The following is a 23,083-nucleotide window of genomic DNA, read 5'->3' on the forward strand; positions in this document are numbered from 1 at the left end:
TTCTCACTAGTCCAGCTATGATGAGTACATACCCAAGCTATTCCCCTGCTAGATAAGTGCATTTACACATTTTATTTACACGTTTCGACCTCCTTCATTCATTCCCCAGAGTGCCTGCCATTGCCAACCTGGCTACGAAGGCGATGGACGCACACGATGTAGTCCCATCGATCCCTGCTCGGACAACAACGGGGGCTGCAGTGTGAGGGCGCACTGCGTACCCACAGGACCAGCGCTCCGTAACTGCACGTGTTTTGACAACCACATCGGCGACGGAATTGAGTGCATCGGTAACATTGCTGAGGTGATTATAGACTAATTTGTGACTTTTTTTTTAAATTTGCTTATTCCTCTGAAAATTTGCATAGTAACTTCGCCACCACCCAATCTCTAGAGAAAGACTACATAGACCCTATAAAAAGGTTTGCGATAACACCATGTAATGACCATCTCTAAGTGAGTTGGGGTGGTTCTGAAAAGAACCGTTGGTTTCAACTCGACGTTTCGATCAGTATTGCTCTGAAAGCTGATCGAAACGTCGAGTTGAAACCAACGGTCTTTACAGAACCATCCCAACTCATTTAGAGATTGTCATTACATGGTGTTACCGCATACCTTTCCATATCGTATTTCCACCATGCAAAGTATAGACCCTATTCACAATGCGCAGTGCATATACTCGGGCATCTCCTGTCCGCCAGTTTGTGTGTCAAAATGTGCATTTTTTTATAGTTGTTCAAAAGCTTACAATCCAATAGCCCTGTCATCCTCTCATTTATTTTGAAGGCACTGGACACGTTTGGTAATTACTCAAAATATGTATTAGCAAAAAAACTTACTTGGAAATGGAGAGCAATGGAGAGCAGTTGATATAAAACATTGTGAGAAACGGCTCCCTCTGAAGTAAAGTAGTTTATGAGGGGTAATTTCTTACTCAAATATTTGAATCCAAATCTCAGGCATCTGAAAGCACACAAGAGTAATTTTCTTTCAAGAGTGTTTTTGCTGTCATTATTGTCTTGAAACTTTGATGATCAATTGAGTCCAAATGTTCACAGACTGTTCACAGACAGTGTACTGGTCTTTGACATTATTGTAAAACAAGTCCAGTACCTTTAAAGGCAGTGGACACTATTTGTAATTACCCAAAATAATTATTAACATTAAACCTTTCTTGATTACAAGTAATGGGGAGAGGTTGATAGTATAAACCCTTGTGAGAACAGCTCCCTCTGAAGTGACGTTGTTTTCGAGAAATCAGTAATTTTCCACGAATTTGATTTCGAGATCTCAAGTTTAGAACTTGAGATCTCGAAATCAAGCATCAGAAAGCGCACAAATTCGTGTGACAGAGGGTGTTTTTTCGTTCATTATTATCTCGCAACTTCGACGACCTATTGAGCTCAAATTTTCACAGGTTTGTTATTTTATGCATATGTTGAGATATACCAACTGTATAGACTAGTCTTTAACAATTACCAATAGTGTCCACTGTCTTTAAGAGATGGGAACTCGAGTCAACAAGATTAAAAATCCACATGTTTCTCCTTCTTTTTTCTGTCCTTGCAGGAGTTGGTCTTGAACAGGAACTTCACTCAATTTGTGGGTCTTTTGCAGTCAAACGTAAGTAGATAAAGTTCATCTTTATGGGATATGAGGCATTGCATGTTGTGGTATCAATGTGTATTTGGTTGGCGATATTAAACACCATAAATGTTATGCTAGATTGTGAAATACATGTACGCTTGACGTAATCGTGGAATTCCCTGCTTCCGTAAGCGCAGTAAGCAGAGCCATGAAATAAGCCATTTGCGATTTGAATAATGTCTGGTACAATGACTCGCTTATTTTTACAATGCACCGCTTACATTTGACTTCCTCAGACTATTGAGACAGTTGCTACGCCATGTGATTAGGGGCAAGCTTTTGCGAAGTTACGTAAGAGACGATGAACACCATACACAGTTCTGAATGGATGTGTATGACACAATGGTACCAGGGTCTGCTCATATGGAGGTTGCTATACAAAAGCTTGCCTCTAATCACGTGGCGTAGCAACTGTCTCGGCAGTCTTGAGGAATTCAAATGTAAGTGGTACATTGTAACTACTCGAGTCATTGTACCAGACAATATTCAAATCTAACTCGCAACTGGCTTATTGGGCCCAGCTCTGAAGTTCTTTGTAGCCCCTAGTTTTCTCGTACGCTATTATTATAGGCTTGGCTTTTCCTCTTTGAAGTATAAACACTGGATATGACTGTGTTAGCAAAGAATGCCTAGTAACGTTGAGTACGCACAGGCACAAGCCAAAATTCCCTGCTAACTCGTGCCATACGCTCGACGTAAGCGTAGAATTCCCTGCTTCCACAAGCGCCGATTCTTGGCTTTCCGGTAAGCAGAGCCATGATTTTGGGCCCTGATGATGACTCCCACCCTAGCATCTCTGTCTAACAAACCAAATGTTGAACTATTTTAGCACGCTGGGAGACGTCCTATTTGGCTCCAAAGCTCTAGAATGATCTGCCAAAACCTCTTAGGGACAATGGATATATTAAGAGCGCGGTCGCCCGTGTGCAAACGCTTTGTTTGAGTTGTCACGCGAAGGATTGCGGGCGCGCCCTTGACATAATTTATCCATGCTTAGGAACTCCATCTTCATATCTCAGTTCAGAAAGAACTTAAAAACTTAAAGGAACGTTAGAGAATTGGTCAGAAACAAAAATCGTGAAGATCACAGATTTACATAAAACTTACATGGTCTAATGATGATGATAGTAGAAAACATCCCTTGAAATACTTCTGTCTGAAATGTCATATTTGATGAGAAATAAATAATCTAATATCGCGTTTTGAGTTTATCGCTCAGTGAGCGTTTTATTCATTTTTATTTTGGCATCGATGCAATGCGAAATTTTTAATCGGTATTTCACTATTTTCTCGTGACCCAGATGGCCGATCGATCTCAAACGTCTACAGGTTTGTCAGTTTATGTATATGGTGAATTACATAAAATGCTTACACTGCCAGCAACTGTTTTGTTACCAAAAACCAATTCTTTAATGTTCCTTTAAGTGGGAAAATGCGCTATTTTTAAAAATATTATTATTGTTATTGTAATAACTCTGTCAATTATCTAACAGCGTGATGTTTTGAGGCTGCTGGGGTCAAGCCGAGCCAAGATGACTCTTCTTGCACCGTCCAACGAGGCGTTTGAACACATCGACGAAGCTCAGGTAACTATTAAGATTCAATCAACCCCTTGGGTAGACTGGTGCCCAAGGACAGGTATTGGCATTATAGTATAATAATGTATGTCAAATTTAATTGCGAATCTCCAGAACCATGAAAGCCATGTGAAATGATGCGAGGTCAAAGGTGATTGTGTACAGGGTTTCCACAGCAGATCTCTACCCCTTTGAGGTGGCGTCAAATTGGGCTGCAGTCCGCCCGTCATATTCCGTTTATTGGATCCAAGTTGCTTGTAAAGAGATGATTAGTAGGGTGTCATGGCTGAGTGGTTTAGAGCGTCAAATTCAAGTTCTGGTGGTTTAGTCATCAGAGTGTGGGTTTGAATCCCGGTCATGACACTTGTGTCCTTGAGCAAGACGCTTTACTATAGTTGCTTCTCTTTACGTACTAGGGTAGAGGTTGATGTTGTGTATAGAGCGCCTTGGCAGGTCAGGGCTGTATACTCCCCAGGGAGCTGAGAAATATAAAAGGAATGTTATTGGGCCAATGACCAGGACACTGATGTAAAGCGCATTGAGATGTTATTGTCAAATGTGCTATATAAGAACGAGTTATTAATTATTGTACAGCATGTGACTGGTATCCTGCTCATTTCTGCTAAGCTAAAAATTGTTAAGCAATATTTTCTGCTTAAGTAGCTCTATGATATAGGGCCATGGGCTTGATCTCATTAAGCTGCATAAGCAGAAAATATTACTTAGAACTTTTTTGCTAAGCAGAAATGAGCAGGATTCTAGCCACAAATTGTACACGTGATATAGTCGTATGGCTGGTAACCTTATTCTGGTAAGCAAACTTTTGTTTAGCAATTTTTTTCTGCTGAAGCAGCTCTATGATGTTGGGCCCAGGGGTTGATTTCTGCAAAGAGAGGAGACATTCAAAACTTAAGGCTAGTCCTAAAGTTACGACGAATAACGCGCCCTAACTAGAGATAAGACTAGTCTGTTAAAACTCTTTGTGAAATTTATCCCTGGTCTTTAATTCTATCGTACGTTAACATCATTTACAGTAGTAATTTCATATCATTTTCTTGATTTCATTTGTGATTTCTGTGTAGATTATTGAGTGGAATCGAAACCACCAGACAAGACGGATCTTAATGCATCACATCGTCGGATGTACCGGCCTCCTCAGTCCGCACATCAATGGATCAATAACGTTAGGAACACTAGCAGCGCGCCAGATTCAAATCCATTACTCCACTGTAAGTAGAAAGATCTAAGTACCCATATGTATTGTGTGAATGCAATAAGTATGATGGACAAAAGCTGCTTAAGCACAAAATGTTGCTTAAGCAAAAACATTTTGCCTAGTAAAATCAGATTACCGGCCAAGATTTACTCGATTGTTATTCTACGTGAACAACAGATAATTACCAGTCACAATCAATGTATATGGCATAACATTTTGGCCAGTAACATGTGTAAAATAAGCGAGCTGTTTTCGTGCTTAAGCAAAAATTTTTGCTAAAGCAGCTCTATGAAATTGGCCCCTGTCTTCTCACTTGATGTATCTCAACATATGCATAAAATAACAAAACTGTGAAAATTTGAGCTTATCTGGTCGTTTTGCGAGATAATAATGAAAGAATTAACACCCTTGTCGCAGGAAGTTGTGTGCTTTCAGATGCTTGATTTCGATACCTCAAATTCTAAATCTGAGGTCTCAAAATCAAATTTGTGGAAAATAACTTCTTTCTCAAAAACTAAGTTACTTCAAAAGGGACCATTTCTCACAATGTTTTATACTATCAACAGCTCCCCATTACTCGTTACCAAGTAAGGTTTTATGCTAATAATTATTTTGAGTAATTAGCAATAGTGTCCACTTCCTTTAACACATAAGTTTCCTGCACATGATACATGACATAAAGTATTATTCATGTGACCTTTGACTTATGATCCACAGCGCGCATGCGCTATTGACAAATAGCATAACACTACATCCCCCACCATTTTGAAAATGTTAAATGTAGTATTGTGTGAATACGATGAACATGATGGACAAATGATGAGGCGTTTAACACGTGAGTTTCCTAGACATGATACATGACATAAGTATTGTTCACATGACCTTTGACTTATGAACCGCACGCAGCACGCATGCACTATTGACAAATAGGGGCACTGCAATTTTAAACAGGAATTCTTGTTTTTTCACTTTTAAATTTGTGGTCTAAGAGTTCAGTGTGAATTTGATATAAAATTTGGGGTGAGTTATAGGGGTTCGATATTTCGATTTTGCTAACCCCTCTTCTCTAGTCAGAAATTGTACGTTTACCCATTAAGCAGCAAAGGAACATGTGTGGAGACTCTGAAAAGTCTACTGACAAAAGTTCATTGAGTGGGAATTTGCGACTGGGTAATTTTTTCCAAATTCCAGACATGCATTTTTAGCGTTTGATTTGTCTGATTGTTTACATACGATATGAATTTCCTGTTTTTTTTCATCATCGCCCATTCTCATGCCTGCAATTTAGAAGAAGCTCAATAACAAGATCTTAGAAAACAGGTCAGAGTTCACTGCCATACAAGCTTTAACATGTCCGAGTTTTTCTAGTTTATTAATCACATTGTTTGACGTTATGTTTTGTGTTTTTATCTCGTAGGTTGAAGGACTGAGTGTTAACAGCGAAGTTCGCGTTACAGCACCAGACTATGAGACAAGCAATGGCATTATACACACCATAGATAAGATCCTGATCCCCAGTGAGCTGGGTGCCAGACCTGGACACTTAGAGGTGAGTGTTATTAGGGGTCAGAAATTTCAGACTTTAATCCAAATTCAGACTTTTTGAAGTTTGCCTGGGAAACAATCTGCTTCTTTAACACTTAGTATACTGTTCCCAAAAGCTCGTTGAATCTTTAACTACAGGGGTTATCGAGGGGTGGAAATGACATCATTTCAACTAAACTCCAAAAAACAGGATCCCAGTTAAAGACTTTTTGTCAGCCTTGAGTCTCACCATTGCTGTTTACTAGGGATGTGTTTTGGTCACCCCGACTAGAAGTTGGGGTTCCATGGTCGAAGGGTTTAGAGCATCAAATTCAAGTTCTGGGGTTAAGTTTTGTGGCGTGTCATGGCCTAGCGGTTAAAAGCTCTGGTGTTTCTGATCAGCAGAGTTTGAGTCCCAGTCTTGACGCCCGTGTCCTCAAGCAAGACACTTACCATGATGCTTCGCCTCCGGATGGGACATACATTTGATAAAGCTGTGGTTGTGTAATGCATCTAAAAGAACCCAGTGCACTTATCCTAAAGAGAAGAGGTTCGCCCCGGGGTTCCTGGTTTGTAAACTATAACATGGTGCTATTGTAAAAGGAGGTCTCATAATTCAAAGGTAGTCCCATATACCTTGCAGTAAATGCTGAATGTTGAAGCGCCTTGAGCTAGACGGTGGCAAGCCACAGTGGCATGTCATGGCCTAGCGGTTAAGAGCACTGGATTCAAGCTCTGGTGTTTCTGATATGCAGAGTGTGGGTTCGAGTTCCAGTCATGACACTTGTGTCCTTAAGCAAGACACTTAACCACGATTGCTTCATAAAGTTTGGGAGGTGGTGCTTTCTGCTCTGCCAGCCAGGCTTAAAATGGATGATACCCATACCTACACATGTACATCTGTATGGACTGTACATAAAGGGGGTAACACTGTTTCAGCCCTTGGAGTAGGTGGAAACGGCCGCTGGAAAAATATTTGTAGCCCACACCTTGAAGTGGCCTTCAGGCCGTTGTGTCTGGCGACTTGCATTAAAAAAAAATTGTTTGTAAAAGTGCCATAGTTTGTTGTAAATTTGACTTCATCTCTTCATTCTTCCACAAAATCACAGCAACTACCGCTGGAACTAGTGGCAACAAACGCTACGTACAGCATCTTCATTGAGCTGATGGAGCGGTGCGGCCTGTTGGAGGTGTACAATAACCCCATGATGCTTCCCCTGACCGTCTTCATGCCGACCAATGAGGCGTTCATGAGTCTCTACCCGGGCAAGCTGGCCGAGCTACGAGACCCAATGAATATAGAGACCCTGAGAGAGTATCTGAAATATCACATCATATCACACAGGAAGGTAAAGAATTCAATTCAATTCAGTGGACGTTTATTTTTCATGTCGACATTGACAACTAAGCATACAGTTGAAAACAAATATCAATGGACCCTTCCCATGAAATATGCTAATCACATTCACGCATGCGTACAGACCCTGTTGGTTGGCAAACGGCATAGAGTTGTGCACTAAGCAGACGCGCAATCGCGTCTGCGTCACGCACCCATTAGCCGTGTACAAAACAGCGCGATGTTCCCTCATTTTGCCAACCAAAACGTTAGTGCGCACGCGTTATTTGCAATTTACATATTTCATGGGAAGGGTCTACATGTATTAGTATAAAAAAGAAATATGGATGCCACATAATTCAGCAGTTATAAAATGTATACAAATTTCAAAGATTAATACCTAGTGTTATTAACCTGCTGGCCAACATGCAGGGGAAAAGGTTAAGCATACTGCTTTTGTACATTTCCCTGAGAAAGACAAGGACTTGGACACGACAAGGACAACAACGAAAACAACAACAAAAACAACAAAAACAATGAGATGGACCAGACTAATCAAAATTATCAAAACAACAGTCCTTGTACAATTAGTGTATGTAATTTCTACAAATGCATATTCAAGAGGTGGTGTTTCAGTTTCTTAGAGAATGACCTAAAGGCAGTGGACACTATTGGTAATTGTCAAAGACTAGTCTTCACAGTTGGTGTATCTCATCATATGCATAAAATAACAAACCTTCGTCAAAGTTGCAAGATAATATTGAAAGAAAAAAACACTCTTGTCACACAAAGTTGTGTGCTTCCTGATGCTTGATTTTGAGACCTCAAATTCTAAACTTGAGGTCTCGAAATCAAATCCGTGGAAAATTACTTCTTTCTCAAAAACTATGTCACTTCAGAGGGACCCGTTTCTCACAAAGTTTTATACTATCAACCTCTCCCCATTACTCGTAATCAAGAAAGTTTTATGATGATAATTATTTTGAGTAATTACCAATAGTGTCCACTGCCTTTAAGTGGATGAGAATGTTTAATATTAGAGTTGAGGTTATTCCAGAATAGGGTACCAAGAGATACAATGTTGTTTTTTGAAAAACGCTGTTTGGTTTAAATTTGTATACAAATCACCTTTTGCAGCCAAAAGAATGCATCCAACACAGCAATCCATCACCGATCTTGAACTCTTGGTGGCACCACACACTGCGATGCACCGCAGTGTGTGGTGGTACCTTGAAAATTTTCGTACAAGTTTAGCAGCATTCATTTGTACAAGCGCTTCGAAAAGTAAAAGTCCCAATAACCTGTGACTGTTGAGATGATAGCTGTGTAGCGAAACCCTTAAACTCGTCGCTAGGCAGCAAAGTACAATCCAGGTACAACCGGAGTGTCTGCTGCCACCAAGAGTTCAATGAGGTTTTGACTTGAACCCTCCCCGACTCGAGCAGTGTGAGAGCCTAAATAAGACAGATTCGATTAACACCTCTATTCAGGAACAAATGTGAAATAATTCAATTGTTTGGACAAAGTAGAGTGCAATTGAAAGCTTGTTACCATTACTATTAATATTAAATACAAAATGAAAAAATTCTTTATACTCTTGTTTTAGATTCAGACAACTCAGATGGCGACAAGGGAAATACGTGAAGCTACTTTGCAGGGGTCCAATATTAGTATGGCATGCCAAATGAACCAGGTAAGTTAATATCTTCACAACCCATTTTATAGAACTAACAAGGGTCCAGTATTAGTATGGCATGCCAGATGAACCAAGTAAGTCAATATCTTCTCAACCCATTTTATAGAACTTACAGGGGTCCAATATTAGTATGGCATGCCAAATGAACCAAGTAAATTTATATCTCCTCAATCCATGCCATAGAACTTACAAGCGTCCAATATTAGTATGGCATGCCAAATGAACCAGGTATATTGATATCTTCTCAACCTATGCTATAGAACATACAGGGGGCCAATATAAGTATCGCATGCCAAAGGAACCAAGTAAGTTTGTATCTTCTCAACCCATGCTATAGAACTTAAAGGCAGTGGACACTATTGGTAATTGTCAAAATCCAGTCTATTTATTTGGTGTATCTCAACATGTACATAAAATAACAAACCTGTGAAAATTTGAGCTAAATTGGTTGTCGGAGTTGCGAGATAACTATGAAAGAAAAAACACCCTTGTCACATGAAGTTGTGTACTTTCAGATGCTTGATTTCGAGACCTCAAGTTCTAAACTTGAGGTCTCAAAATCAAATTCGTGGAAAATTACTTCTTTATTGAAAACTACATCACTTCTGAGGGAGCCGTTTCTCACAAGGTTTTATACTATCAACCTCTCCCCGTTACTACTTACAAATTAAGGGTTTATGCTAATAATTATTTTGAGTTGTTGCCAATAGTGTCCACTGCCTTTAAAGGGGGCCAGTATAAGTAGAGTGCCAGCACATGGGTCGTTGGTTCGAGTCCCACTCAGTTTATCGTGTAGAAAATTATTTTGGGTAAATCGCTTTACTCATTTCTCAAAAACTACCTCACCTTAGCAAGGTATATTTAAGAGGAGCTTTCTACCACCATTATCTTTAAACCGTGTAAATTCAAAAGATAAATCTGTGGACGCTGTGTTGTTTGGGTGTCTCAATAAAGGACCCAAACCCTTTAAAGGCAGTGTACACTATTGGTAATTGTCAAAGACTATCACAGTTGGTGTATCTCAACATATGCATAAAATAACAAACCTGTGAAAATTTGAGCTCAATCGGTCTTCATACTTGCAAGATAATAATGAAAGAAAAAAACACCCATGTCACACAAAGTTGTGTGCGTTTAGATGGTTGATTTCAAGACCTCAAGTTCTTAGTCTGAGGTCTCGAAATCAAATTTGTGGAAAATTACTTCTTTCTCAAAAACTATGGCACTTCAGAGGGAGCCGATTCTCACAATGTTTTAAACCATCAACCTCTCCCCGTTACTCGTCACCAAGAAAGGTTTTATGCTAAAAATTATTTTGAGTAATTACCAATAGTGTCCACTGCCTTTAACATGTTTTTATTTGCAGGGCGTGCTGGTTAATGGAGACAGTAAGATCGTTGAGTTTGAGACGGCATATCGTGATGGATTATTCTATGGACTGGACACAGTGCTGGAACCTCCAAGCATCGGAGGGAGATGTGACGATATACAGAACATCACGTTCACAGTGAGTAATAGCCGGGGCCAATTTCATAGAGCTGCTGTAGCACAAAAAGCAGCCTAGCACAACAAAACTATGCTTACCAGAATAAGGTTACCAGCTAAACTACCTTGTCACATGTACAATTTGCGACTGGTATCCTGCTCATTTCTGCTAAGCTGAAACGTGTCAAGCAGCTCTATGGAATTTTGCCTTGGACTGGTTTTCCTAATAATCCTTTGATAATTGTTTGGAACTTTCTGGTAAATAAATCAAGTGCTCCTCAAAAATTGTAATGTGATCAAGCTAAATGGGTTGTTTGTCAGAAATATCAGTATGGAGAAACAAGCCAAAACAGGCCAAAAAGGGTTGAAATTTTCAACAGTGTGTTTTGTCCAAATAAATCTTGGTTTGTTTTAAGGGACACGTTGCCCTGGATCGGGCGGATTGGTCTATTATTATTATTATTGTTATTATTATGAAAAGTGTTTGTAACTGTTTGTTATAAAATGATCCACACAAATAAGTCTAAATTACGTGTTTTTCCTTTGACTTTGGGAACTAACTCGGGCGACCAATTTTTAAGTCAAAAATATTACTCCATAAAAAATTGGCGTGCAGTGCAAAAATAAGAATCCAGAACACTTATCGTGTAAGATTAGTGGTTAACCCCGGTGTCTCTGGTTCACATTGCAAGCACCGTTGTTTACAGGTTTCCTCAGGCTTGCGAGTGATTAAGTTCACTTGTAAGACATTCGTGGTTTCATCACTAGAAGTAATTATATAAGAATATTAATAATAAGCTAACCTACAACCTTTTTGATGGAAAAGTTGTACGAGCTAAAAATTTGTTGCCTGTTTTTTTCTTTTCTTCAACTGAACAGACAGACTGTCATTCCTGCAGCCGAACCATCCAATGCCCACCAGGCTCTGTACCAGTTGTAAGTATCCCTAGATAACTCGCATCTCTTGTTACATCCAGCAAAAGTGTGGAAATATCACAAAGAAAACAAATCTTAGCACTATGCTGAAATAAATTTGGCGTGTTGTTGCCGAGCGGTCTAGTTCACCGAACCCAAGCTCTGTCGCCGATTTCACGAAGTTAGGACGAGTTACTCGGTTTGGTGAAATCGATGGCTGGTGTTGTTAACAGCAGAGTGTGGGTTCGAATCCGGGTCATGACACTTGTACTCTTTGGTAGGATTTCCCAAAGAGTTAAGACTAGTCTCGAGTTAGGACGAGTTACTTGCCCTAACTGAGTTTTTAATATCTCCTAGGTTAGGACTAGTCCTAACTCCTTGTGAACTTGACAAGCTGCTTGTTGCCGACAACTCCTTGTGTTTTACACTAATGGGTGTATTAGTTTACAGTGAACAAACATGAATAATATGTTAACGTTGGTTTTTGCTGATTTTGTTTTTGTTTCAAAGGGTGGTAACCTGCCAGATTGCTTCTATTCGGTTGGCTGGTTTGACTATCAGGGTGGATGCGTACAACGTTGTCTCAGACAAAAGAGAGAGCCGAGATGTTGTGAGCGACACTATGGTCCTGACTGTCGAGGTAAGAGTCTCTCTCTCTGTCTCTCTCTCTCTCTTCTCAAAACTTATCTTATGTCACAGGTTTTGAATGACTAATTTTGTTGTGTCTGTTTTTCTTTGTGTTGTGTTTTGTTTTTGTTTTTGTTTTTGGTTTTACTGCGCCTTGAACACCCAGCAGTGTGGATATGTGCGCATTACAAGTCTTATTATTATTATTTATTATTATTATGTACTTCTCATGTAGTAACAGTATCAGTAACATAACAACAAAACAATTACAATTTATAAGGCCCTATTCCATCAAGATCTCGGTGCACTAGAAAGAAATTAACATGGAAAAAGGTGAGTCTTTAGCACTTTGCGCAGTGCAGATAGAGTAAAGGCCCGGTCCCACTGCAGCGATAACGAGAACGATAACGATAATGACGCAAAGAGAACGCATTACATTGTTTGAATGAGCGTGTGCGAATTCTGCGTGGAGCAATTCGACCAATAGAATGCGTTTTCTTTGCGTCGTGATCGTTATCGTTTTCGTTATCGCTGCAGTGGGACCGGGCCTTAACAGATTCCCTAACCTAATGGCAGTAGGGAGATTGTTCCAAATCATTGGCCCAGCTACACTAAAAGCTTTTTGACCTAGAACTTTGTTTGCTCGGGGAACACTCATGCGAGTGATGTCAAGTTTGCTAATGACTCAAAATTTGTTGCAATGCCTTTTTCCCACACAGAGTGTCCAGGGGGTGTGCGTAATCCATGCAGCTGGCGTGGGGTTTGCGACGACACTTACACTGGTAGCGGGAGTTGCCTATGCGATCAGGGATTTACTGGCGTAGCTTGTGAACTCTGTCAACGTGGACGATATGGACCAGATTGTGACGGTAAGACCCAGAGCTTTAGTTATTGGTTATAAGGGCTTTCAGATACCTGAGATTCAAACATTTTAGTGATAAAGTACATCTTTCTCAAAACTACCTTACTTCAGAGGGAGTTGTTTCTCATAATGTTTCAATGTTTTATACTACCGAACAGCTCTCTGTTGCTCGTTGCCAAGTAAGTTTCTGATATTATTCAATTAGGTTAGACCTTTAGATGTTAACAAGTTGTTAACTCGTTTGATTTTGCATTCTTCCGTTTCCAAAAGACAAATCACAAAGCAGGGAATCGTTGGTTTGAGTCTCTGCTAAGCCCCAATGGATTTCTACTTTTAGCAGCTGCAGATAACTGCATGAACAAACCTAATGGCGTTTCAATAAAAAAATTGTCCATGGAATTAGCTGCATTTTTAAGAGTGCAAGAAATTATCTTTTTGCACAGATTTGCGCCAGAGTCGGGCCTAACCAAATAGGTTTGGTTTCAGACAGGCGAATATTTACATTGGCTCAGCTCATGACCAGATCGACGTCTGGAACGAAGGCGCTCTGGAGTCGTTCCGAACAACTGCAACAGTTGATCTTTCCACATCTCGCGCGTCCAGTTGCTCCCGACTGTTTCAGCCGTCAAACTTTGCATGTACTTAATTCAGAATTTGGTTCGGCCCAACTCTGGAGGGCCTGTCTGAAACGGGTGTTAATTTACTACCAAAGAACTTTATCTGTGTTATTTCCAGAGTGTCAGTGCACAAGAAATGGTCAATGTGAAGATGGTGTGTCTGGTACCGGCCACTGTTTCTGTGATGCAGGCTACAGCGGCATTCAATGTGAGACCCAGCTGTCTGTGATACCAGTCTGTGACCCACCGTGTCACATGAACGCAGTGTGTCGTCAGAGGAATCAGTGCCAGTGTCGATCGGAATACTATGGCAGTGGCTACTCATGTACAGGTAGATATTCTCATAGTTTGGTCTATTTGGTAAAGTGGTAAGACTTCAATGCCTCCATGCCCCTGGTCATTGCCTCCATGCCCCCTGGTCATTGCCTCCATGCCCCTGGTCATTGCATCCATGCCCCTGGTCATTGCCTTCATGCCCCTGGTCATTGCCTCTATGCCCCTGGTCATTGCCTCCATGCCCCTGGTCATTGCCTCCATGCCCCTGGTCATTGCCCTTATGCCCCTGGTCATTGCCTTCATGCCCCTGGTCATTGCCTTCTTGCCCCTGGTCATTGCCTCCATGCCCCTGGTCATTGCCTCTATGCCCCTGGTCATTGCCTCCATGCCCCTGGTCATTGCCTCCATGCCCCTGGTCATTGCCTTCATGCCCCTGGTCATTGCCTCTATGCCCCTGGTCATTGCCTTGATGCCCCTGGTCATTGCCTCCATGCCCCTGGTCATTGCCTCTATGCCCCTGGTCATTGCCTCCATGCCCCTGGTCATTGCCTCCATGCCCCTGGTCATTGCCTTCATGCCCCTGGTCATTGCCTCCATGCCCCTGGTCCTTGCCTCTATGCCCCTGGTCATTGCCTCCATGCCCCTGGTCCTTGCCTCCATGCCCCTGGTCATTGCCTTCATGCCCCTGGTCATTGTCTCTGTGCCCCTGGTCATTGCCTCCATGCTCCTTGGTTATTGCCTCCAGTGTGTCGTCAGAGGAACCAGTGCCAGTGCAGGCCGAAATACTGTGGCAGTGGTACTCATGCACAGGTAGATATTCTAATAGTTTGGACATCTTTGATGAATTGCGCACGCCTGATAGGCTAACATTGGCTGAGAGTAATGCGCTGGGTGTAATTGCATGTGCAAAATCATTGGGAAATTCTAAAGGCCGAGGAATTTTGTGTACAAAGTCTCAGGGCCTACTGCACATACGATCAATATTCTCCACCTACTTTCATGCGCAATCTGCGTTAGTTGTGTAAGCCTAGAACACCTATACTCACTAGCCAAAATTCCCAACTAACCTGCGAAATATGCTTGAAGTAAGCGCAGAATGCCCTGCTTCCGCAAGCGCCGATTCTTTGCAAATGGTCAGCAGAGCCATGAAGTTGGGCCCTGGTATGAGGTAAGAGGAAGATTTCTCTCATCACCCTTAAAGACACTGGACACTATTGGTAATTTTCAAAGACAAGTATCCTCACTTGGTGTATCTCAACATATGCATAAAATAACAAACCTGTGAAAATTTGAGCTGACTTAGTCGTCGAAGTTGCCAGATAATAAAAAAACACCGGTGTCACCTGAATTGTGTGCTTTCAGATGCTTGATTTCAAAACATCAAAACCTTATTTTGATGTCTCGATATCAAATACGTGGAAAATAACTTCTTTCTTTGGTAACTCTGTTACTTTAGAGGGAGCCGTTTCTCACATACTATCCAACAGCTCCCCATAACTCATTACCAAGAAAGGTTTTATGCTAATAAATATTTCGAGCAATTTTCAATAGTGTCCAGTGCCTTTAATACATTATCCCCTTATTGCTTTATTGATGCGGCTGTTTACAAAAATAACTCCATTTTGTTTGTTCTCAGTAATCAACCAATGCATCAACAACAATGGCGGATGTAGTATGTATGCCAACTGTACCCAGGTTGGCACGGAAGCTGATTGCCGTTGCCATGCCAACTACGAAGGTGACGGCCATGTTTGCCAGCCCGTAGACCCCTGTATGGTGAACAATGGCGAATGTCATCAGGATGCAATGTGCAAGCTAACTGGTCCGGTGAGTTCTTAACATCTGAATTCATGACATAAAGCGACCTCTACCGGTTTCCAATTTTTGCTATTAAAGCAGAATCCACTTTTGCCTCCTGGGCCGAATTTCATAAAGTCTGTAAGCACATAAACTTGCAAAGCACAGAAAAGTTTCTCTTGGGCAAAAACAGGTTACCAGCCAAAATTGCACGAGGTTTGCATATTTGTGTTTGGTGCCCCTATCAATTTTTGTCAAGCATGAAAGATACTTAATGAAATTGGGCCCTCAGCTGCATGCCTAAGCACAGACAGTAGCTTAGCACACACAATTTTGCTAACAATAATAAGGTTACAAGCCAAATTCTGATTTCACTTGTAGTATTTGTGACTGGTTTCCTGCTAAGTGGATAATTGTGTAGCAACATTTTCTGCTTAAAGCTCTTCAAAGAGTGATCTCATGCATTCTATAGCATTTTCTGGCTGGCAAGATGCCTCAGATCAGCTGCTGTTTTTCTGTCAAAAGAAATCGTTAATGACGAGGGTGAACTAATCTTGATATTTCTCTTTTTGTTTCCCTAATAAATTCATCATTGCCAAAGAAAACCTTATAATGTTTGCTAAAAACCATTCACAATTCTCTTTTCACATTTTTCTCTCAAAAGAATGCCAGATCTTGCACATGTATCCCCCCTCTTCAGGGAGATGGAATAGTCTGTTCAGAACCAAACAACAGACCCGGCCAAGGATGTTCCATTGATAATGGGGGATGTCACATAAATGCCATCTGTATAGATGGCACTAATAATCCTGGTAAGTGATTGGACAATAGGGTACAAAAATTTTGTAGCTGATAAAGATTTGTTTTTCCATTTCTATACCACACACAAAGATCGTTATTGGCCTTTATTTTGTAATGTATTTACTGCTTTAACGCTCCAAATCTTAATGTTGGACAGATTGTTATCCAATATGGATAATTATAGGTCGCTTTGCAGCATTGTTCCCAAAATAATAATTTACCGCCTGTGTGTCCAACTGGGGCAAAGTCATTTTCCCAAGTGTATATCTACTTGCTTGATGTGTATTATGTTCTTTAGAGAATTTGCCCTGCTGTATATTCTACTACCGCTTAGTGGATCGAGTGGACTTCTCGCTATTAACTTTACTTCCGCAGATTGGGTTCTTAATTGGTCTTGAAAGTATTAATCCCGCCCGATTTCCTACCTTCTGCCTAGGTAGCAGCTCTCCCGAGAAGTCTCCCAAATTCTGAAATATTTACTCCATGGCATTAGAATATAAAGACCCATTGCACAATTCGCAGCCCACTCACTTGCACCTATCCTGTCCATTTCGGGAGTAACACATTTGCACAAACATATGCACAAAAAACGTGACTCTCAAACTGACGCACATTGTTCGGAGGTGCGTTTTGCGTTGTGCAAGGGGCCTCTAGAAATCAATAGACCCCCTTTGCAATGTGAAACATACTACAATGTACTACACTGAGGTCATGCGCATGTTTTATGGGGCTATCGAAAGACGATTATTCTAAAGAACATAATCTACCTAGTTATTATTATTATTATTATAAGTAGATATACACATGGTGTTACCGCAAACCAAACATTGATACCTCGCCAAGCAATGCCTCAAATCCCATGTATTATACCATCTTTATCTGGCCCTCTCCAGTTGGTCCGCCCCAAACCCTTCCTACGGGTAGACAACCCTTTGATGGGGAGGGTCTGCCGCCCTCTACCGGTGTGAGATGCCAATGCAAAGAAGGCTACAACGGGACTGGAGTGTTGTGTAACGGTAACGCAAAGGAGACTCTGTCCAACATGAGGAATTTATCCATGTTCTATCAAGTGAGTGGTTTACGCTTTTGTTACTGTCTGTCTGTCTGTCTGTCTGTCTGTCTTGATCACTGGTAACCACATGTAAAAAAAATGAAACTTCCATCCTTGTCTTCTCTCCATTTAATTTGTCTTTCCATCACCGCTATGGATGTAAATTTAGAATTGAATTACATACATGTACATGTACATACATACGTACAACAGAATATTTAAATGGTGTTTGAAGCTTTGCATGGTCACGGTGTGGAGAATAAGAGTAACTATATATATAAATATGAACAGTAAACTTGCTGGTACAACCATGGGTAAAATCTCTTTTGAAGGAGTGGTCGAGCAGAGTATACTGTTCGAAACGTCGAAACCGGCTCTTTTTAGAGCCACTACTCCTCAAAAGAGATTTAATTCATGGTTGTACCCGCAAGTTTATTATTCATATTAATACTTATAGTACTCTTAATAGAATATTTGTAAAGCGTTTTTTTTTATATCAAGATCAAAGCGCTGAAAGAGCAAACCCAAAGGAACTACACTACAACAAATGACATCAGATACAAAGAAGTTTCTAGTTTTTTTTTTAAACAATGTCAAAGAGTTTCAATTTCTGATGCGTACTGGGAGGTTGTTCCATATTCGGGGAGCAACAAAGGAGAAAGTATGGCACTGTGAGCAGATGAGAGTGTTCTGATGGTTGAGTGTTCAGTTAGGCGTGTGGTGTCTGAAGCTGATCGCAGACTAAAACACAGTAACTAAAACTTTAAAAGTTACTCTCTCTTTGACGGGAAGCCAAAGTAACTGCTGAAGGCAGGGTGTCGCGTAGCCTTGCAAATCGACTTGGCCGCCCAGTTTTGAAATTGATTATGTCATCAACTGTAAGGTCAACTAGTGCAGTTTGTATAGATTTTTTTAAATTGCTTTTTCAGACTTTGAGCTCCTGGTAAAAAAGTTTATTGATCAAGAGTGGTCTCCAAAGAAGTTGCAGGAAAAAGAAACTTTCTAAGAAAAACTTTACTTCGTGACTTTGTTTTCATTTTTACCTTTTTCCACTTATCAACTTTTTGATTATCTTAAGTATGAAATAAGGGAATAAAAGAGTTCTTAAACTGCTGTTTAAAACTTTGCAGGGTCTTGGCCATGCGATAAAGGCCCGAGCCGAATTCACTACTCTTTTATTCCCATTCATAAATGCCTTTTTGGTTAAAAGGAGCAATAAAGTAAGAAACTCTGTAAAACTTCGACGTTGTTGAGCTCTGTACGTGTGTTGCATTTTTATGACTGAGACAGTTTTCGGATATTCATTCCTGCGCATAGTATGAATTTAAACGTATCCGAAAACAACCGGTTATAAACAGCTCCAGCTGGTCATTATCAACCGTTTAAACACCCCCACGTGTCGCGCTCTCCATCAATAGGAATAGCGAAACTGTCTGAGGTATTTATGAATTACATTTAATGACCTTGTAGCAATGAGCAGATTGTATGCACAATTTTGCTTTATGACTGATGACGATGCTATTTTACTTCTTCTTGATCCACTAGGCGCTCGTTTGGTTTGCAAAGCAATCCAAAGCAGGAGACAAGCTAGCAGATTCCCTGATGAACGCCAACTCTAAACTCACCCTATTTATCCCAGTCAACTCTGCGGAATTAGCTAACACCGTAAGTGGAGATCTCTCTGATAAGCTCTGTTTACACTACTGCGCACATTCCCAGGATAGTCCTGGGGGAATTTTAGCCCTGTGCACCACCACCCCCCAAGTTTTGTTTCACACTCTCCTGGAGAAAAATAAACACTCATAATGGCTTACTTGACACACTTCAAAGCTGGGATAGCCATTCCAATGGACATAACTAAAAAGCCCTACTTCACGCTAGTCTATTTCCCTAGGGGCAACCCCGGGGAATAATGAGCAGCCTTTTCACACTTGAATCGCTTTACCCCTGATCTTCCCCATCAAATGGGCATACCCCTGGGAATAGCGACCCCAGCTTTGGAGTTGGGGTAAGCGGTAAAGCCCTGGGGTATTCTTGAACTGGCAGGGCCTGTGGAGTAGGGACTTAGGCAGGGACAGTGTAAAAGACACTTGACACTATAAGCTTAGTTCGGGAGTACAAAACAACCAGGAATCTGCGATCTTCAAATAAATCCCTTCTGACTCCGCCAGTTATCAAAACCAAGTCGTACGGTTCCCGCTCTTTCCAGTATGCAGCAGTTCAGTTATGGAACAGTCTTCTAGAGGTTGTTAAACAATTCAAAACCCACTTAAAAACATATCTGTTTACTTTGTACAGTAATTGTTGATTTCTTTTTACAGCGCATAGGGACCTCATGGTGATATGTACTATATAAGAATGGTTTTTATTATTATTATTTGTATTAATTATCAAAGACCAGTCTTCTCACTTGGTGTATCTCAACATATACCACAATAACAAACCTGTGAAAATTTGAGCTCAATCGGTCTTCGAAGTTCCAAGATAATTTTGAAAGAAAAAACACCCTTGTCACACTAAGTTGTGTGCTTTCAGATGCTTGATTTCGAGACCTCAAATTCATAATTACCAATAGTGTCCACTGCCTTTAAAGTGCGCTGGGGTAACCGTGGTCCTATCTTACGACTAGAGTTCTAGGACCAACGGCTTATCGGCCCATCTCGTTTGGACTACCTTGGGAAATCGACCTTTGGGTTGTTAAATAAGCCATTTTAGAATTGTATTTGAACAATGTCTGGTACAATGAAATGCTTCACTATGCAATGCCTCAAAGCCTCAAAACAATTTTGACTCTGGGAATTTTTTTGTTAATTTTTTGTGTTCATCTCTTCTTCGTTTCAGACCTTCACTGGTATGTTGATTGGTAACCACATAGTAACGGATCAGATGTTGCTTAGGAACCAGCTAGTTAACGGGAGTAACATGATCTCGTGGTCACAGGGCAAGCTGGTGGTGGACATTGCCAAAGCGGATGTAAGTATCCTCCTAGATACTGGCCCGTTTTCAACTTTGACCCTTATTGCTGGTAACACCAGTGTTAATGCCTGATCTTGTTGTGTACATGAGTACCAGCTAGCTGGAATTCTGTACCCGTTCAACCAATGAAATTCACCGACTGGTACACAAGAAGCCTGATAGTATTCTAGACGGGCAAAGATAGAGGAAGAACTTGACTTAACACACATGTCAATGAAATGATTTCTGACACAGACATCTTTTATTTGCTTTCCCAAAATATCTCCCTCCCCCTTTCTGCTCTTGTCTGCAGAAACTGAATGCAATTATAGACTGTACAATTCTTGCACAGAAAGAGCAAAATCAGCCATTTATAGACCATATAGACCATGTGAACTTTGTTTACAATAAGTGTGACCTTGTACATTCTTTGAGTATTCTGGCAGGCAAGATACTGCACAGGTCATATGGAAAAGTTGACATTTTGTGTCATAATTTCCACATAAAACCAAGAGTTATGAAAGTAAAAACTGGACAAGTTTTGAGATGTGCCCCCTTTCATCAAATCAAAAGTTGATAAGAAATAGACAGTGCAATCTTCATAAAATACAAGATTTTATGATTTCCTCCATTAGGCTGTGTACAAATAGTGCCTGCAGGAAGTCCAGGCTCTGTGGCTCTTTTGTAAACATGTGATGTCAGAGGTCACATTGCATATAAGCAGCTCTATGAAATTGGGCCCAAGTGTGTGGTTTCTTTGTAAATGGGGTTTCTTTACAAAAAAAGAGAAGCGTCGTATTCCCATGTTTTAAAGTTTGTTTAAAACTGGCAATACTATTATTAACAAATTTGTAAGATAACACACAAATCGAAATTGTATTAATAAGAAAACTGTTCTTGGAATTTTTGTAAACATGACTCAGTTTTCGATATAATTGTTTTCCTTCTTTGACAGAAATCAGTGAGAATCAATGGCGTACCAATTGCAGTATTTGACATTCCTACCACCAACGGTATCTTACACATCATGTCACTTCCAATCCAGGTTATTAAACCAAAGTCTTCAGATGATATTTCTGTAAGTAGCAAGAAACTTTCCAGTATTCTTTTGTAATAACAATAATAATAATAATAACTAGAGGTTAAGTGTTCGTAAAAACGAACACAGAGGGGCTGTTAGGCCGAAACCCCTAATAATTGTGGCTTCTTATATACCGCACATGTCCGTCACCCAGTGACTCTCCTGGCGCTGTGACATACAGTATTTCCTACCAGATGTGGGACTACTTTGGAATTATGAGACCTAATTTTGATAGCACCATGTAATGCTTATACAAGGTGCTGTGGCGCAATGTGCTGCCGATCGGACCAGGAACACCTCTCTCTTTTCGATAAGTGCACTGGTTTTTTTTTACATGCGTTACATAACACATTAGACAAACGTCTTAACGTCCCATCCGAAGTACGAAGCAATGGTTAAGTGTCACGGCTGGGGGTCCGATATTGTGTTTATATTCCACTGATCCCCTGCCTTTATGGTTGGAATTATTCATACATGCAACAGAGCATTTTTATAAAGCACTTGTCCAGATAAGATCAAAGCGCTATAAAGTGAACAAACCAATGCATATTGCACTTGGAAACAGTTTAAGAGTTTTCTTGAACATTGGCAAAGAGTTGCAATTTTTTAATGGGGACTGGGAGGTTGTTCCATATTCGGGGAGCAATAAAGGAGAAAGTCCGGTTGTGTTCTGATGGTTGAGTGTTCGGTTAGGCGTGTGGTATTAGAAGCTGATCGCAAGCTTGAGAGTGGCGGTTGGTAGAGAGCAAGGCAAGATGATAAGTAGCCCGGTGCTACAATGTATTCCAAGAAGGCATTTAAACACAGTCAAACTAAAACTTTGAAAGTTTGTAGGCCCACCATAAAACCATTTGTATTTTTGGACCTGAGGTTTGCGAAGGGTAGAGGTTGATGTTGTGTAGAAGAAAACCTTTGGAGCGCTACGGTTGCCCAGGTTGTATACTCTCCAGGGAGCTGAGAAATGTAAAAGGAATGTTTTTGGCCCAATGACCATTTCACTGATGTAAAGCGCCATTTCACTGATGTAAAAGTTGATAGGAACTGGACAGTGCAATCTCTATAAAATATAAGATTTCATGTTTTCTTTCATTAGGCTGTGTACAAAGCTTGGTGGCTCTTTTGTAAACATGTGGTGTCACAGGTCACATCGTCTATATAAGAACTAGTTATCATTATTTTTAGTATTATTAGAAATGTTGCTTCTTCTTCAGAATTCATCAGCTAAGCTGTCTGGTAGCAGACTCTTTGCCAGTGTCCTCATCACAATCTTTGTCGTCATCTTCATCTTCATTGTCATTTTTATCATCGTCATAAAAGTAAGAAGAAAAAAGAACGCTGACTCCAGACAAGTCGTCTCACGATATCGTGTGGTAAGTTAATGGACAATTAGTCAGGTGCCAGTTTTTGTTTTAAAAAACTTCTTTGGAAAACAATCCTCTCTCGAAGTTTTGAGAAATCCTCAACGAGAATTATGACCTATAAATTTGAGCATCTCTCCCCTTCTGGAAAAAGTTTGCTTTCCTAATTTCAAACTAGGAAACCACAAAGAGATTGTTCGTCTGTTTATCAGGCACCTATATATAGTTGACGCTATTTGGGTCGAACTTGGCGCCTGGGCCA

General features: G+C 40.6%; 1 protein-coding gene across 2 annotated transcripts in view; it reads left to right on the forward strand.

The window, feature by feature from the left end:
* LOC117306203 (stabilin-2-like) overlaps positions 1-23,083 on the forward strand; it is an 84,083-nt gene that overhangs the window by 55,394 nt on the left and 5,606 nt on the right. For both annotated transcript variants that reach the window (XM_033790889.1, XM_033790890.1), the window contains exons 39-57: positions 110-304; positions 1,570-1,623; positions 3,141-3,233; positions 4,307-4,453; positions 5,858-5,989; positions 7,074-7,313; positions 8,907-8,993; positions 10,363-10,503; positions 11,361-11,417; positions 11,907-12,036; positions 12,743-12,892; positions 13,621-13,833; positions 15,415-15,605; positions 16,240-16,387; positions 17,270-17,445; positions 18,973-19,092; positions 20,269-20,400; positions 21,338-21,460; positions 22,675-22,833. In XM_033790889.1, coding sequence (XP_033646780.1) covers positions 110-304; positions 1,570-1,623; positions 3,141-3,233; positions 4,307-4,453; positions 5,858-5,989; positions 7,074-7,313; positions 8,907-8,993; positions 10,363-10,503; positions 11,361-11,417; positions 11,907-12,036; positions 12,743-12,892; positions 13,621-13,833; positions 15,415-15,605; positions 16,240-16,387; positions 17,270-17,445; positions 18,973-19,092; positions 20,269-20,400; positions 21,338-21,460; positions 22,675-22,833 — 2,688 coding nt within the window. The remainder of the gene's footprint in view (positions 1-109; positions 305-1,569; positions 1,624-3,140; positions 3,234-4,306; positions 4,454-5,857; positions 5,990-7,073; positions 7,314-8,906; positions 8,994-10,362; positions 10,504-11,360; positions 11,418-11,906; positions 12,037-12,742; positions 12,893-13,620; positions 13,834-15,414; positions 15,606-16,239; positions 16,388-17,269; positions 17,446-18,972; positions 19,093-20,268; positions 20,401-21,337; positions 21,461-22,674; positions 22,834-23,083) is intronic.

The sequence above is a fragment of the Asterias rubens genome, chromosome 2, assembly GCF_902459465.1.
Source record: "Asterias rubens chromosome 2, eAstRub1.3, whole genome shotgun sequence".
Lineage (NCBI taxonomy): Eukaryota > Metazoa > Echinodermata > Asteroidea > Forcipulatida > Asteriidae > Asterias > Asterias rubens.